This window comes from Monodelphis domestica, chromosome 7, assembly GCF_027887165.1.
Source record: "Monodelphis domestica isolate mMonDom1 chromosome 7, mMonDom1.pri, whole genome shotgun sequence".
Taxonomy (NCBI): domain Eukaryota; kingdom Metazoa; phylum Chordata; class Mammalia; order Didelphimorphia; family Didelphidae; genus Monodelphis; species Monodelphis domestica.
Genome location: NC_077233.1, coordinates 167,143,758 through 167,160,672, shown reverse-complemented (window position 1 = coordinate 167,160,672; position 16,915 = coordinate 167,143,758). Strand labels below are relative to the sequence as shown.

Below are 16,915 nucleotides of genomic sequence, written 5' to 3'. Positions count from 1 at the left end.
ACTTTGCCTATTACCATGCATGAGGGCAAACATAATAGAGTGGTAACCTTTGCATTGCAATCACCATTTAAGCTACAAGTTAAGCGATTCTATTGGAGTCTGTGCAAGCCAGTTTGCAAGTGAGAACACTTGGTGTTCAGTCCTAGTTTTTAAAAATCACGAAGTCCTTTTAGAAAGGTTATCAACTAATTTATATGCTCCATCCTCTAGGAATTTCATTATTACTTTTATTTTTGAAAAGGTATAATCAAAAGCATCTGTTGGTGAAAAGAACAGGAGTAGAGGCAGTAAATCATGATCTAGCACAAGTTTTGCCATTGCTTCATTATGAAATTCCTGATAAGTCACTTCTGTTCAATTAAAAAAAATTATTAAGCACCTATTCTATGTAGAGTCTTGTGTTAGGATATAGGGAAAGATAGAAAGATAAAATAACCCCTGTTCTCATGGAATTCAGGCTCTAATATGGATAAGAGGACATAAACACCAATAATTTCCTCCTAGAGTCTCAGTTTCGGTAAAATTAAAGGACTTGGGAAGGAGAGGGAAAAAAGGAATTCCATTATATGATCTCTAAAATGAACTCTAGGTATATATATATATATATATGTATATATATATATATGTATCAGAAAGAAATGTAAACTTTGCTGAAATGTTTTTGCTATTATTTTTGCTATTATTAACCTTCAGTGTATGATTAGCAATGAAGGCTTCCTGTTTTATAGCAGTTCAAAAGAAAAATAGAGGTTTACCATGCAGATCTACTTTGTGGTTTGGAGAGGTAAGAGAAAGGGTTGACAATGACACATAATTGTAGTGAAGTAGCAAGTCTAAGAAATTTCCTCTACTGATGCATATTTGCGACTCTTCTGGAACCTATAATCTTTGAGTGCTGCCTGAGAATTCCAGTGAATTGCTCAAGGTCATGTAGTCTATGTGCCAAAGGCAAGACTTGAACTTCAGTCTTCCTGATTCTGAAGCAGGCTCTCGTAATCACTGCCCACATATGCTTTTTATTCCTATTAATGAATTAGTGATATGCTGGCTTATTCTAGGAGAGTCAAAAATAATCACCACTATGCCAAGACTATCCCTATTCACTGTCAGTTTAGATAAATGGATCTGATAAAAGTTATTTTTCTATCTGCAAACACTAAGGCCATTTGCTACTGTGTGCTGACATTCTGACCTTCATTTTGATCTAGGTTGAAATGTAAATTAGTCAACCAAGATCATTCTGCCCAAAAAAGGAGACTTCAATCTGACATGGCTGGCCATAATTCCTTTTACAAAATAAAGGAATTGAAGGAGGAGCATTTTGGAGAAGAGGTAGTAGGAAAGGAAAAGGAGGTTCACAATACTGGGGAAGATGAGAAGGCTTTAGCAGAAATTCCATTTTATGATTCTGCTTTTTGGCCAAAAGCCTTCAACTGTGCCTGGATTTCTGGATCTCAGTTTCCTCATCTGTAAAATAAAGAATTTGAATTGTAATGCCTGCAGTCCCTTCCAACTCTAGATCTGTGATACAATGGAGTCCTTTTGCTCACCTTTGTTTTATAGATCTTCCTTATATCAATAGGAAGGACATGATGCCATATGCCATAAGAAAGAAAGAAAGAGAGAGAGAAAGAAAGAAAAAAAAGAAAAAGAAGGGGGAAAGAAAAAAAAACTATTTGTTTTTTAAAACTTCACATTGAATTTAAATCTGAATTCAACCCAGAAAATTATTTCCCAAATTAGGATTCAGGACAAGTTGCCCTCCCCCTTCTTCCTGACATCCAGTCAACTTTCTCAATTTGAGGGTGACAGAACATAAACACAGAGGAGTGAGGAATGCCAGGCTCTGTAGATCATTTTAGGAGATAATACAGGGTTTTGTATTATCACTAAATGTATTGGATTACTGTCTACAAAATCCATGGTCTGTGCCAAAGTATCAGGCTCTGACCCCAATCTGACTAGGGCACCCTTCAAGCATAAAACTTGATATGGCATTTAGGAAAATGTACAGAATGCACTCACTCTTCCAAAGTAGAATAGGATATAGGAATAGGTACATTGGAAGATAATTCCTTTTGTGTTTTCCTACTAGTTCTTCCTCCCTTAAGCTATAATCTTTGGGGTCTCTAAATACCGATAATAATCACTGATGGTAAGAACCAGATGAAGTCAAAATAATTCCTGTTTTTGAGACCAAGACTGATAGAGATCTAAGTAGGAATCACAAAAATCTTAAAAATTGAAATAGGGCTAGAGGAACTTTTAAACTCTTTTTATCACTACCTCTTTAAATACACGTTTAAAGGAGTGGGGTAGGTAGGGATAAGAAGCCTCTCTAACACTGTATAACACACTTTAACAAGCACACATAACATTACTTCTAGGATCAAATATGAAATCCTCTGGCTCCCTCGTACTTCCTCAGTCTTCTTACTCTTTACTCTATTCAACATATTCTACAATTCAGTGGCATTCACCTCCTCAATATTCCTGACACAAGACCCTCCATTTCCCAAAGCTGTGTCTTTTTACTATCTGGCCCCACATGCCTGGAATTCTCTTCATCCTCATCCCCAGCTCCCAGATTTCCTGGTTTCTGTCAAGTTCCAGCTAAAATGTCATCTTCTACAAGAATCCTGTCCTAGACTCTCTTTATAATAGTGCCTTTTCTCTCAGATTATCTCCAATTTATCCTGTATATATCTTTGTATATCATTGTTTATAGGTTGTCTCTCATATTAGAATGTAAGTTCCTTAAGGGCAGAGATTGTTTTGCCTTTAAAAAAAATTCCTAATGTTTAGCAAAATGGCTGATATATAGTTGGTACTTAATAGATATTTATTGACTTTATTTCATTCATCAAGGTAATTTGAAAATAAAAAAGCATCAACTCATTTAAACAACAGAATGCCTATGTGTGTGTATGTATAATCATTGTCTAGCAGTAAAATTCAAAATAACAAGGCATTGATGAAAGAAGGTAGTGTCATGATTATAAGCACTGATTTTTTGTTTGTTTTTACCCTTACCATTACCTTCCATCTTAGAATCAATATTACGTATTGGCTCTAGGGCAGAAGAGCAGTAAAGACTAGGCAATAGGGGTTAAGTGACTTACCCAGGGTCACACAGCTAGGTCACACACATGCCTTGACTCAGGATCTCCTGTCTCTAGAATTAGCTCTCAAACAACTGAGTCATCTAGCTGCCCCCTATCAGTAGTTCTTATATTGATAATCATGTAAAGTCCAAGGAAAGTTTTATTTCTAGCTCAACTGCTAAGCTCACATGAAAGACTCTATAGCTACTGAACTCAGTTGGTTAAAATACTGTGAATGAGTTCATGGGCTGAATTCCAGGGAGGGTCTGTTATTTCTTACTGTGCCCTATTACTATTTTCAGCCTTCTTACTTTGATCAGCTACCTTTGGTCACAAAGTAGATTGCTAATAGATGAACAAAGACTTAGCTAGCATAACGATATAGAGCAAATGGTATAAAACTAGGGTTCTTAACTTGGGGTCCATGAACTTCCAGTGGCTTCATCGATAGATTTCAGTGGGTTGAGGTACTTAGATGGGGAAAAATTTAAATTTTCCTTTATTTCTTTATAATGGTTTTCCTTTACAACCTTGTATATTTTGTTTTATTAATTTAAATGTATTATTTTAAGAGAATTCCATGAGCTTCACCACATTGCCAAAGGGGTAATGACAAAAAATGTTCAAGAACCCCAGGTATAATAGAAAGGTTCTTGATTTACATCAGAAGACCTGGGTTCAAAGTCCTGCTACTGATTTACCTAGACAAATCTTCATTTAAATCCCCCTATACCTCAATTTTCTCTTTTATGAAATAAGAAGGTTGGATTAAATAATCTCTAATGTACCCTCCAGTCCTAAATCTTCTGAAACATAATACAATCAGTAGCATCTTTGAATAAAAAATCATGTGGTCCAAAAGGACTGCCCTTCATAATGAAATGCTGTGCTATTCCCTTGAACAAATTGGTTCTGTATGTGGGTATATAGATATTTTAATCAGATCTGATATTATAGGGCTTTAGCCAGCCAACTCTATGCCAACTGTTTTTTTTTAGAACATTAGAAGGTTAGTGTGTGGCCTTGAATATCCAAATATGACAGCAGCATAATAGAATGGAAAGAACACTGGACTTGTGTTGAAATCCTAACATTTACTTGATGTGTGGCCTTGGGTAAATTACATCATCTCTTCAGACATCAATTTCCTCATTTACAAAATTGGGGAGGTTAGAATAGATGATCTCTGAGGTCTCCTCCAATTCTACCATTCTATGATTCTAAGATTATTTCCCCTTTTATGAACTATTATTTTTCATCAATAAATGCCACATGTAAAATGCAGTGGGATTGCTCATTGGCTAGGGAGGGTGGTAGGAAGAGGTGAGGGAAAGAACATGAATCATATAACCATGGAAAAATATTCTCAATTCATTAATTAAATAAAAAATTTCAAATTACAAAAAAATTAAAAAGGGAATATTACTACATATATTATCTATCTCAAAGGATCATTATGTGAAAAGGGATTTTTTAATCATAGCCTAAAAATGTGACCTATTATAATAAATGTGAGTTATTATATGGACTATTCTACAGAGAATCCAGGATGTCAAAAATTATTATGTAAGCATGTTTGGTAAGAGCAATAAGAAAAGTAATAATGTAGCATCTATTTCCTTTAAATGGTTCTTAATGTAATGTAACTATATCAGTGTAAATGATAGCAATCTCGAAACTAGACCTTGTGGTCTATGAGACTGTTTCTTTTTAGAACTTCTCCATTCCAGTGCAATGCCACAATAATCTGATATCTTACAAATTCCAAGAATGCATTTATTTTGGAATCATTTTTTCTAATCTGTCAGTTTTAAGAAGGTTAATAAACAAAATACTAGCACTGATGCTATGTTGCCACATAGCAGCAAAAGATATGAATCTTACAATAGCATGTAAATCATATTTCTTGAGCATTTTTGACTATAATAAATTGAAGTAGAGTCATCTGGTTATGGCCAACATCAACCCATGCAAAAATATATGAAGGCACCTGCCACACAAGAACACTGTCAGTCCCAAATGGGTGGACTGCATGTCATAGGAGATTAAAAACTATTCAAAATGATTAAGCAAGGCCCAGTTTGACCTTGTGAACAGTTTTCTAAAATCATTAGGCTTTCCTAAATTCTATTTGTTCTATGAAATTTTCTTATGCCTTGCCAACATTAACTAATATTGTCTGTATCCCCTTGACAATCTTTCCTAGTATTGTCCTCTATGCTAAAGCACTGAGAAGCCCAAGAGTCACTTCCACCAGAATTATAATCTGAGTTCTCCCACCAAGGTATCTGATGAAAAACGGAACCAAAGGAATAGTAGGGTTAGGCTACAGTCCTATCCTGTATTACTCTATAGGCCTGCTGACTCCTTTCCATTCAATCTACCTGAGTTCCCTTTCTTCTCTGGGTCCAAGAATCTTTAAGATTTAATGACAAGAAAGTAGACCTGTATTTCCAATTTACTCAAAACAAATACACAGAAAACAACATGCTTACTTGTCCATCAAGATAGATAGCCTCTGGAGAAAGAACAATAAACAACAATGAAATAAAAAATCACACTGGATTTGGAGCCAGAATCAGAATCACAAAGGTTCAGAGTGGGAAGGAAGCTCTGCAGCCATCTGGGGTAACCCATTCATTCTCTCAAAAGAATTTGGTAGGCAAAACACCTAACAAATAAATGGTCATCCATCAGACTTTCTCTCATGACTACCAGTTAACAAGGAATTTGTTATCTCTCAAGGTAATCTATTATACTTTGGAAAGCATTCAATGTGAGATATTTTATCACACCTAACTCTGTTTTTTGTAAGTTTTACCTGGTGCCCTTGGTTCTGTTCTTTGCAATTAGATAGAGCAAGTCGAATCCTTTTTTCCCCATAAGATAACCTTCCCTCTGCCACCCTGTGCCTCCTCTCCTCTAAACAAAACATCCCCAGTTCCTTCAACACAACTGCATGTATCATATTCTCAAGACCCTGTCATGAAGTCAAAAGACCTGGATTTGAATCCTGGTTCTAATGATTAATTCCTGCGTGACCTTGGACAAGTAACCTCACCTCTCTATTCTTCAACTCTAAATACTATGATCCCATGAAAGAGAAAAAGAATGATCATAACAGAATCCCAGAGCCTAGTCAAATTTTCAAAGGTAGAAAAAGATCCTTATAAGAGCAAAAGCTATGCCTTCTTATAAAGAACTCAGAGTGTATGTTGCATCTAAGAAAAAACCCAGACATTTCACAATCTTTACTCATCACTTTTTTCAAACAACCCAAGGGAGTGCTCAAATTTCCAAGCATCTGAGAAGATCCTTAACAGTTTAAAGTGGTTCTCTAGTATCAGAGTTTGCTGGGACTATCCTATTCACCAATCTGCTAGTACACGCAAGGGTAATCAACTGGAAATAAAAATGTAGGTCCTATTAAATTACATGAATCCTTTTGGTAAACTCTTTTCCAGAATTGGCCTCAACCCTGGGAAATACCCAGAACAAAGGCATTAAGATATCAAGCCCATTAGGATTCTTTTAAGATTCTATTGATGGTTTGGAAAATTTGAATTGAAATATATGATGTGTGTTTGCTTCATAATTCCTCTCTTGGTTAGATGATGCCTTCAAGTTATCAGTGCCTTGTAGATTCTGATATGAAAGTCTTCCTACCACCATTCCAGAATCGTTTCCCCATTGTAGGTGTTAGATTCAGGATCTGAATTGGGGTTTTCCCTTTACATTAGTTCTATATGCCCTAACAATTCTTTGACTAAGGTGTGGATATGTTGATAGTGTCTAAATGGCAAGAAACAAATATTTCTTTGTGGAATTTTAGTGGATTACTATTGTCTATAAGATAAAGTACTGCCTTCTTTACTTGGTATTCATTTCCATTCCTTTACAATTTGGCTCCAATCTACCTTTCTAGAATTTTCTCATGATATTTTTTCTTTATGTACTCCATTCCCCAGCCAAAATGGCTTACTTGCTATTTTCTGACCTCCCAACATTATGCTTCTCACAGAACTGCCTGGAGTGACCTCACTCCTTACCTCTGCCTCCTGGAATCCTTAACTTTCTTCATAGCTCAAATTAGGTGACATCTCCAGTAGGGAGACTTCTCTGATCTCCCTAATTGTTGGACTCATCAAGTTATCTGTGCATATCTGTGTAAATGTGGTACTCTACAATGAAAATGTAAGTTTCTTGAAGACAAGAACTGCTTTTTTTTTTAAAAAATAGTTTTTATCTCTTCAGCTCCCAGTTTGGTGCCTTGCACACAGTTACCAAACATTTATTAAACATTTACTATGTGTTTGGCACTATAAGGATCTAATAAATGCTTGTTGATCTAAATAGCTTCATATTTGATTTGGAAATAAACTATTTCAGTAGCATTTCTAAAATAAAAACAAAAATTGTAAAATAAAAATATAGCATTAATTTAGCTGCTTCCACTCCAAGAAATTCAAATACAATTTTAAATGTGTTCTGACAATTTCCCACAATGCTCTTGGAAATGTGTTCTACAATGTCATAACAAGGAAACCTTGCCATTGAGTGTGACATTATGTGGCAGAGGGAATTTATGTTCTGGTGTGGGTCAACCTAGGTGGCTTTTGAGGTTTCTTTCAACTCTGGGAACTGATTTTGATCCAATAGCTTCCCTACTCAAGAAGCTTCAGTGTCTCACTATTGCTTCTAGCACAGTGTGATACAGTGGACAGAGTAGTGAGTGCTCATGGGTCCAGATCCCTCAAATACTGCCTGCTCAATACCCTTGAGAGTCCTGCCTTCACTCTGTAACATGGAGGGAAATTTTAATTACATGTACTCAAAATACTTTTAAAAATATATCTTCTGGTTGCTCTAGAATAGAGGTGCTTAACCAAAGTTCCATAATCTTTTTTAAAAATATTTTTATAATTGTATTTCAATATAATTCATTTCATTTGTAATCCTACATATTATATTTTATGCATTTAAAAACACTATTTGTAGAAGAATAGACTTCTTCGGGTTGCCAGAGGGGTCCTTGACACACATACACGTTAAAAGCCCTGTTCTGGAGCAACTTTACGAATAAGCTTAAAAAACCTACATGCTGACCCAAGTGCTGTCTCCCTTCCTGTCACTTTCACTGTCACAGTGGCTAATTGTGGCAACTGAAGAGGGCTGGATTGGTTTCCTAGGTGTTAAATTCCCTTTTTTTTAGATTCTTACTTTCCAGCAGCCTTTGTTATTCTCTTAGTCTTCATATAACCTCCTTTGGATCTTGTCCTATGAGTCTACATTGCTTTGCAGAATGTAGAATGAGAAAGCTACCTCTGTAGAATACGTATATTTCATATATGAAATATAGGATTTGATGAAATGTGGCTCAGGATGAATGCATTGAATAATATTCACATAACTGAAAATAGAATTGAAATGGACAAAATCCCGAATGCTTGAGTGTTTTTCCGCTATAATATACTACTGACCCCTAGGTATGTGTTCACCACACTCTATGAGGATAGATTCATACAGATACATACAGCAAAGACAGATAATCCAGACTAATTTGCATGACTGCACTAGAGTTACCACTGACAAAGGAGGGGGAAAACCGCAATTTCAGAGGGAGCACAGTGAGTCTGAGGGGTTCACCTTCTAAAAGGGAAGGCATAACAAATCTCCATCTTTCAAGGGAACACAAGCTTTAAGTCTTTTCAGCCCAGAAGAGCTGTTTCCATTGTGCCCTGTGAGCAAAAGACCTTCTCAGAAGTCAAGGAGAAAGTGGCAATAGGGCCACTTGCTGACCCCAAATTGTCAGATCCTATTGGGAAACCAACTCATGCTGTCAGATGAAGCTGCTAGGCCTAAACAGACTAGTTGGATTAACTACAGAAGACAAGCTCCATACTTGATGTCGCTAATATCATCACCACCATCTTGAAATCCTGATTGATCGAGGAGATTGGTCTACAGTTAAAGTGGCATACTACTTGGTTGGGGATGGTCAATAGAGCATACTGTATTGTCTTTGGAAGGTAACTTCTTTTCTTGGCTATGTTAGAGAAGCTAAGGAGTGACGTCAAGGTGTTGTCTGGCCAGAATTTGTAGATAAACCATAGAACTCTTCTCCTCCATCAGGCCTGGATTTAGGCTCCTTTAATTCCTGCAGTGATACAGGAGCTTCCAAATACCAAATTATTATCAGGCGGTCTTGGGGGAACCTCTGGGCCCTGAAATAAAGTAGACAGACTTTCTATTGAAACATGCTCTGGAGCAATTGAGTCCTGTCTCTGCAAACTGTGCTAAAACTCTGGAAAACAGAGTCCTTTACTGTGGTGAGTATGAATCTCTTATAAAAACCTAACAATGGTCAAGCCTGTTAGTGGATTTTTCATTATGGTACTCGGCACCATAAGCTTAAAGGTTTTTTCCTCCATTTCCCATTTAGTTCTTTACTAAACAAAATTAGGTTTTAGCATTTGGAAACAAACAAACAAACAAACAAAAAACCCACCTCATATTCTATATAACTATCACCATTAGCCTGAATTTAATTTGTAATCACCACTATTCATTGCACTAAAACTCAGAGTCAGGTAATCCTCTCCTAGTTCCAACTATCCCTACTTCTTATATTCTTTACTCCTATTGCTTCCAGAAAGAGGTGTCCATATTTATATCCTTGACATAAACTTATAGTGAATTCCATAAGAAAGGTTATCTGCTTCTCATAGAAAGTCAAATAAGAGAATTCTAAAACTTATTCTGTCTTTTTCTGTTTCTCTCAAAAGTACAGAATCCATGGGAGGTCGCAGTAGGTCCTTCCTCATATTAAGCCTCTACAATTCTAAAATGATTACATTTCTAAATATCTACAATAAAAATGACCAGAGTGGAGGTCATTAGCTTTGCAAGGCCAATGAACCCTGTGGAAGAAAATCTATATAGTCAATGCACTATTGTACATTAGTACAATTGTACTATGTATATTAGTTTTGCTAAACTGAAAAAATGAAAGACAGAAAGACACATCTTTGCCTACTGCAGGGAAGCTACCAATCAAACCTCAATAATTAGTCTGACCTCAATGTGGTCATTTTCATAAATGATTGTTTATAAGACCTCATGTATACATGACATAATCAAATAACTTAGACATAATCCCTGCCCTCTAGGAGCTTACAATCTTAAGTAGATGATATGGACAGGAAAAATTCCATAAATTAATATAATCATATAATATGGATATCAACATATAGATAAACAGAAAAAATGTATTAGTGCCATGAGGATTGAAATTTGAGTGTAAGGATGAAGTGGATATAAAAATGAAGAGGGGAATCCACACTTCATTTCAAGAGACCTTGGAAATTTTTTTAAAGAGGTAGTACCATTTCAGGAATTCCAAGGTTAGTGAAAGGGAATTATGATCCCTAAGGAAACCTTCATCAAAATAACAGAATATTATATCTGAAAGGACTAATGTTACACCATTCTCCTCTATTTTACAGATGAAGAAACTGGATTCTAAAGAAGAATATTTGCTCTGGATCACACAGATAGCAAGTATAGTAAGTAATAGTCTTAATATATCAATAAGTGACTGGTGGTGACATTAGGAAAAACAATTAGGGTTTAAGTTAAAGCTCTGGTTAAAGAAAAAGATAGAGAAAGTTAAATAGTCATGTTAAGTAAGATGGACTATCAAGAGTTGGTAATAGCTGGGATTTCAGGAAAGATAAATAGGAGTTGAAGGTGACCTGCTTAGGATGACCAAGATGTGGAGGCTTAGAAGTAGGGGCAAGGGAAATTTTCCATTTAATTTGGTAAAGAGAAATGCATTTAGAGATATGAAACATTAAATGTGAAGAATTTAGAGTGGTCAGACAAAATCAAGTCACATCTGTATAGAAATAATAACTAAGCTCATAGGAGCTAATGATCTAGTCTAACTGTGAAGCATAACAGCAGGACCAAGTGAGTACACAGAACCCCTGGTAATTCCTCAGACGGAAGAAGCTAAGTAGATTGGGTCCAACCAAAGGACACAGTCTAGGAATAACTGTTGAGTTATGAAGCAAGCCAGTTCATGAAAATGCTTTGAAAGCCCAGTTAGGAAATATTGAGTAATAATTGGTAATCAATCAAGAACTCCAAATTGGGGAGAGAAATATTGAGCACAGAGATTAGAAAATGGTTCTACTCTATGGCAATAAAAGTCATTAGAGAGCTTAGTAAAGATGGTTTCTTTGGCTGAAGGGTAAAGAGGGGGAGGCAAATCAAATGGAGGATTCAGAAGTTGTAAATGACAGTTTAAAGCAAATTAAGTTATTGAAAAAGGTTCTGAAATTAAAAAAAATAATAATAGAATCTAGGTTTCCAATCACCATTGTTACCAAATTTCTCCTTTCCTTTTGAGAAGTTATTCTAATAAAAAATAAATTATTTGTGTGAAAAATAATTAAAACATTGAAAGTCAACTTATTGCTTATTAAGGTTCTATGCTTCCTTCAGAAGAGATGTTCCTTTTGAATAAATTTAAATGGAAGAATTCTTTGTTCACCTTCCATGTCAGCTGCTGATATCTGTATTCATTGATAGATATTTGGTTATGCCAGTTTACTAGATTAATAAATTCAGATCTTCTTCCTAGCAAACCCTTGGGAAGACAATGTCTCTGTACTTCCTCCTAATCTTTGCCAATTAGAAGGAACACATCATACCCCATATCATTTAAAAATGTTGATACTTCAGCACACACACAAAAACCAAGACAAAAAAAAATACCTCACTCAAAACCCGAACAAAGATCTCCACAGAACTTGTATTAAGAAAACATTCTTTGTACAGATTTTTAAGGAAGTTGTTTACAGAATCAGTCTTGGCATTAGAAGGCATTGAAAATATCATCTAGTCCAACCATCTATATAATACAAGAATACTTTTTATAGTATCGCTTTTGTTCTTTGTTATTGTTGTTATCATATTACTGTTATTTTGTATTTGTTATATTTTTGCTTGTTTGTTTTGGCAAAGGGCATTTTAGGTTAAAGATGAAATGCTTGAACCTTATACTTTCTTGTCCAATATAACCAATAAAAGTCGAGGGTTTTGCGTAACTGGGGGGGTAGGGGTACGGGTTGGGGGAGAAAAGGTGTTGCCATTATCAACTTTGATTATAATATAGTTATACCATAAATATTAACAGACACCAAGATATATAAGTATAATCATAGTATGGTGCTGTGAGTCCCATCAATGAATGAATACTGTGTCCCAAAATAGATCTCCTGATGAATAATGTAAAATAATCCCCCTATATCACTTGTCCTGACATTTTTAATTTATCTAAGATATATCATCTAAGATATAGTGGACTCCAGTGTTACACAATGATAGGCTTCTAATGCTTCCAAGCCAATCAACTAAACTCTATTCCATTCTTTAAACATCCATGTAAGGAACATAAAGAAAATATAAAAAATAACAGGAGAACTTTATTTAAAGGGTTTTTGTTACCCGTTACTTAACTCCATTTTCAGGTCCATTTTGGGGACATTGAAAGTCAGTACTCTGAGATTATCAATATAAATTTCTCACTTTAGTTCAAAAGCACTACAAGAACCTTGTAGAAGAAATGGAAAAGGGTACCATTTTTACTGCTTTGTAAGGATATGAAAATAGGCAGAAGAGACCTACTCTTGGTTGAACTGGACAAATTTGGAATCAAGCTGCCCTAGATTATTGCAGTTCTAGATCCTTCTTATTGCCTTATGCTTATGCTTTATGGAATACAGGGACATAAGAAGTTGGTGGCCAAGTAGTTGTTTGGACTGTGTGATGATGGAGAACAGTGGACATAATTCAGAACTTTTTAAACTGATGGCATAAAACTGTGTTAGTCCCAGAGGATGATGTCATTCTGAACAAATAGGAATCAGCCTAGATAAAATCTTCATCATTCACTGTTCAGAATATTTTTCATACTTAGTACCATAAAAATAATAAAACCTTTATACTGGAATTTAAGACTACATTGTTGGAATAAAGTATCTATACTTATTTTATTTTATACCACACATGACCATCTTCTCCTACCCTAAAAAGTATTTCTTGATAACTAAATGAAACTGACTTTAAATTGCACACATTTCAACCTTTTGTAACTGAATGAACACAAACTGATCATAATTCTTATTCAGTTTTCTCAAGGTAAGTACTGCCTTGACTTTAAATTTTTCTTGGACAATGGACACCAAGAGAAGTCAGTGTCTGACTAAATTTCTCATGCCAACAGGAGCCACATCCCAAGGATTATGTAGAGGAGAAAACAAAGAATCTATTCCATGGGCTGGCTGCCCCAACAGAACTCAGACATTTCACCCCATTCCAGTCATCTTTCAGATTCAATAAACACAATGGTTTATAGAAAGAAGAAGCAAAACAACCATGAAAAATAAACATCTGTACTTACATGTGTCTGGCTTGAGTTGACTGTTTGTGATTCCAAAGTACTGGGGATTTTCAATGACAGGAATCTTGGTCATTCCAATTATGACAGCATCAGGGCCTCCTTCTGAAGAAGATGGAGTGTTACTTCCATTGGAGATGTGATGGAGTGGACTGGCGGAGTCATCATCATTGCTGATAACTGAAGAAGGGCCTAGAGTTAGAAACAAAGATTCCCCTGTAACTCAATATGTTGTTCTTTCCTCATTCTTTAGCAAGGATTATTTCTGGTAATCTCTCTCTAATCAAGTCTCCCAGTTGATTGTCCTTTAATTCTTCCACTGAAAAAATATACTGCACTAGGAATTTAGGGTCTTAAATCTAGTTCTCCATCTATCAGCAATTGACTATGTGATCTTGGGCAAGTCACTTAATCTTCTGGGTTCTGAGTTTCCTTATCTGAAGAATATAATATGAGAATAATGACTGCTCTACTGAACTCAATGCTAGAGTGAGGATCACATGAGAAAACTGAAGTAAAAAACACAGCTCAGAGTATCAAGAATTCTATACATAGCAGGCATTATAACTGGTGTTACCATCTATATTATGGTGGCATTCGAAATATATCTGGACACCATTGATGGAGGATGATGATTATACTGATAATGATGTCCTTCTTTCTCTACATTTTTATAGGCAATGTGAAATGTTTGTGAAATTATTTTCAAATTGTTCTCAATAGTGCTGTTATGAAACACCAATGCAAAAGGCATGGATATGCCCCATCTTTAGGTTTTTCTAACACTTGGACTCATTACTTGGCTGTTTGTTTACTAAAGTAACAGAGAGAAAACATACATCCCCAAAGGATATAAACATTTTTACCACTTGAGAATATTCTGAGCCTAGACTGTATATATATATGTGTGTGTGTGTGTGTGTGTGTGTATGTACATATATATGTATGTGTGCACATATATACTACACATGTCATATATATACATATATATATATGTATATATATATATATATATATATACTTGGTCTTGCCTGTAAAAATTATCGTTTAACTATGAAATTCAAACTTTAAAAGGAAGATTATTAGAAAGGAAGAGATCTGTGCCAACAAACACATTGAGGTTTCTAAATCATGAAGACCTCAGTGGTCCAATTTAAGCACACATCCATAATGGAGCAATGGGACAAGAATTCCCTAGGTAGATATTATAAATGTTTCCAAGGCATGTTGAAAGGATGTAGAGTCCTTTTGAAACAGAAGACTGGCCATACTTTCTAAATGGAGCAGCCATATGACTCTGTGTGTGTGTGTGTGGTGTGTGTGTGTGTGTGTGTGTGTGTGTGTGTGTGTGTGTGTGTGTTGAGGACGTAGGAAGGTACAGAAGCAAGGATAGGATAGATAGAATCATATGTATCTGGACAAAAGTTTCTCTTAGGAAGAAAGAAGAGTGAATGATCACTCCCTGAGCCCTAGAGGAGGGTTTCCTTTATTCTGAATTTTAAGAATTCCCTCCAGCAATGCTGGAGATCTCAATTTTTCCTTCCATCTGCTCCCTATCATACATACGTAAGGAAGAATAATTGTAAGAATAACAATGACTATTTTTCCATACTTTTTTAATAGATAGAACAATAATGAGTAATCCTTCTTCTAAGATTTCATCCTTTTCCCACTTGGGGCTATCATTTAGTTTTTAACAATAACAGTTAATTATTTTCAGCTTTTTGTGTCTTAAGCAAAGTATCTAGCAAGTTGCCAACTGCTCTTATAGCTGATTTTGATAATGTATTCTCAAAAGTATGTGAATTAGAGTTGACTGTACTGATACTTTTCAGGTGAGTCCTGCACATTAGACCTCCCAAAACATGTCTAAAGGAGAGGAGGGTCAAAAACCAAGTCAAGTTCCCCATTTGGTGGTGTCTCACTTATGACTTTCTTAGGGGAGTTGAGATTCAAGTCCTACACAGGGATAGATAGAAAAATGTCTTCTTTTTACCATTCCTTATCTTCACTGTTCAATTATGTGTTTACTAGCAGGCCCATATCACCCTAGGGGTTGAGCCCGGAATTCTAGCCAGAGATGGAAAAATGGAAATCAGTTTCTCTGGAAATTCCACATGTTACTGTTAAAACCTTCCCATCATTTATTATAATCCCTCATTTCAGTTACTAGTTCAGATTTTCTTTCATTTTTCTCTTATACAATGCTATGACTAGCTTCCTTGGAAAAGATAAAGATAGCCTAAACCATATATTTCTAGTTTGTTTCCAGACTTCGCCCTTGTGTTAACACTGTATCTTGTTCTGGTCCCTGTAACCATTCCCATACACTCTTAGTAGAACAAGTTTACATGTAGCCAGCATAAAAGGGAAATTGCAGAAAAAAATGCAAAGGGGAACCTGGAAGTCCTGTACACACTATCCCCAAAGTCAAAGAAACATAATTTACAAATTGGATCATATTTTAACCAAAATTTACATCCTGGTAATATGTGCTAGACCAGCAGAAGCCATCTAGGCACTGTTGTCAGGGGGCTGCTCCTGTGATACGTAAATTCCAGACAAATTCCAGACCTCTACAGTTCCAGACCAGCAGAACATCAAAAAGTTACTGATAACTTTGAGAAGATGATTTGAAAGATTTACTCATAACTTTGAGATGACTTGGATATATTAATGAACTCACCCCAGCATGGCACAGATAAGAATTTGTCTGTTCTTTGTAAAACTCTATAAAAATGAGACCTCCCACTCTGGTCCCTAGCCCTCTTCTATTTCCATTGGCTCCATGGTACCAAGTGCTCCTTCTTTCTCCCCCTTCCTAGCTCTCTTCCCCATGTTATTTGCCCATGTTATCTGTCTCCTTTCACCTTCCTATGCCCTGTCCCTATGCCATCTGCCTCTATATACCTCCCCATTTTCCTCCACTTGTCTCTATACTTTCTGCATGGTCTGCTCTCATACCCTTTATGGTTATTAAAGTACAATTGCTACCTCACTTCCCAATCATGGTATTTCCTGGAGAATACTCAGATGACTGCCCATATCTAACCCTATTTCATAATTTCATAAATTACTTATCAATTCAATCATTAACACATCAATTATAATTTCTAAACAATAATCCACATCTTTTAGAAAGAAGAGAATTTTCAAAATCTTTACCTGGGCTACTGGGGCTATTGAGAATGTCCCATTTGCTTTTATATAACACTCTTTAGCCTGGCTCCTGGCACATAGTAGGTGCTCAAAAACTGTTAGGTTGAACTGAGGTCAATCATAGCAACATTAGATTTGGAGAATAGGGTGAGTACAGAAGAAAGAAACATTTTCTATAGAATTAAAG

General features: G+C 35.7%; 1 protein-coding gene across 9 annotated transcripts in view; it reads right to left on the bottom strand.

Moving 5' to 3' along the window:
- Window positions 1–16,915, bottom strand: part of NTRK2 (neurotrophic receptor tyrosine kinase 2) — a 427,840-nt gene that overhangs the window by 171,391 nt on the left and 239,534 nt on the right. For 3 of the 9 annotated variants that reach the window (XM_007498888.3, XM_007498890.3, XM_007498889.3), the window contains exon 13: window positions 13,573–13,761. In XM_007498888.3, coding sequence (XP_007498950.1) covers window positions 13,573–13,761 — 189 coding nt within the window. Of the gene's footprint in view, window positions 1–3,602; window positions 9,329–13,572; window positions 13,762–16,915 lie in introns of those variants that run through there. The other 6 variants (XM_056805953.1, XM_056805954.1, XM_056805955.1 and 3 more) reach the window with 3 other exon arrangements.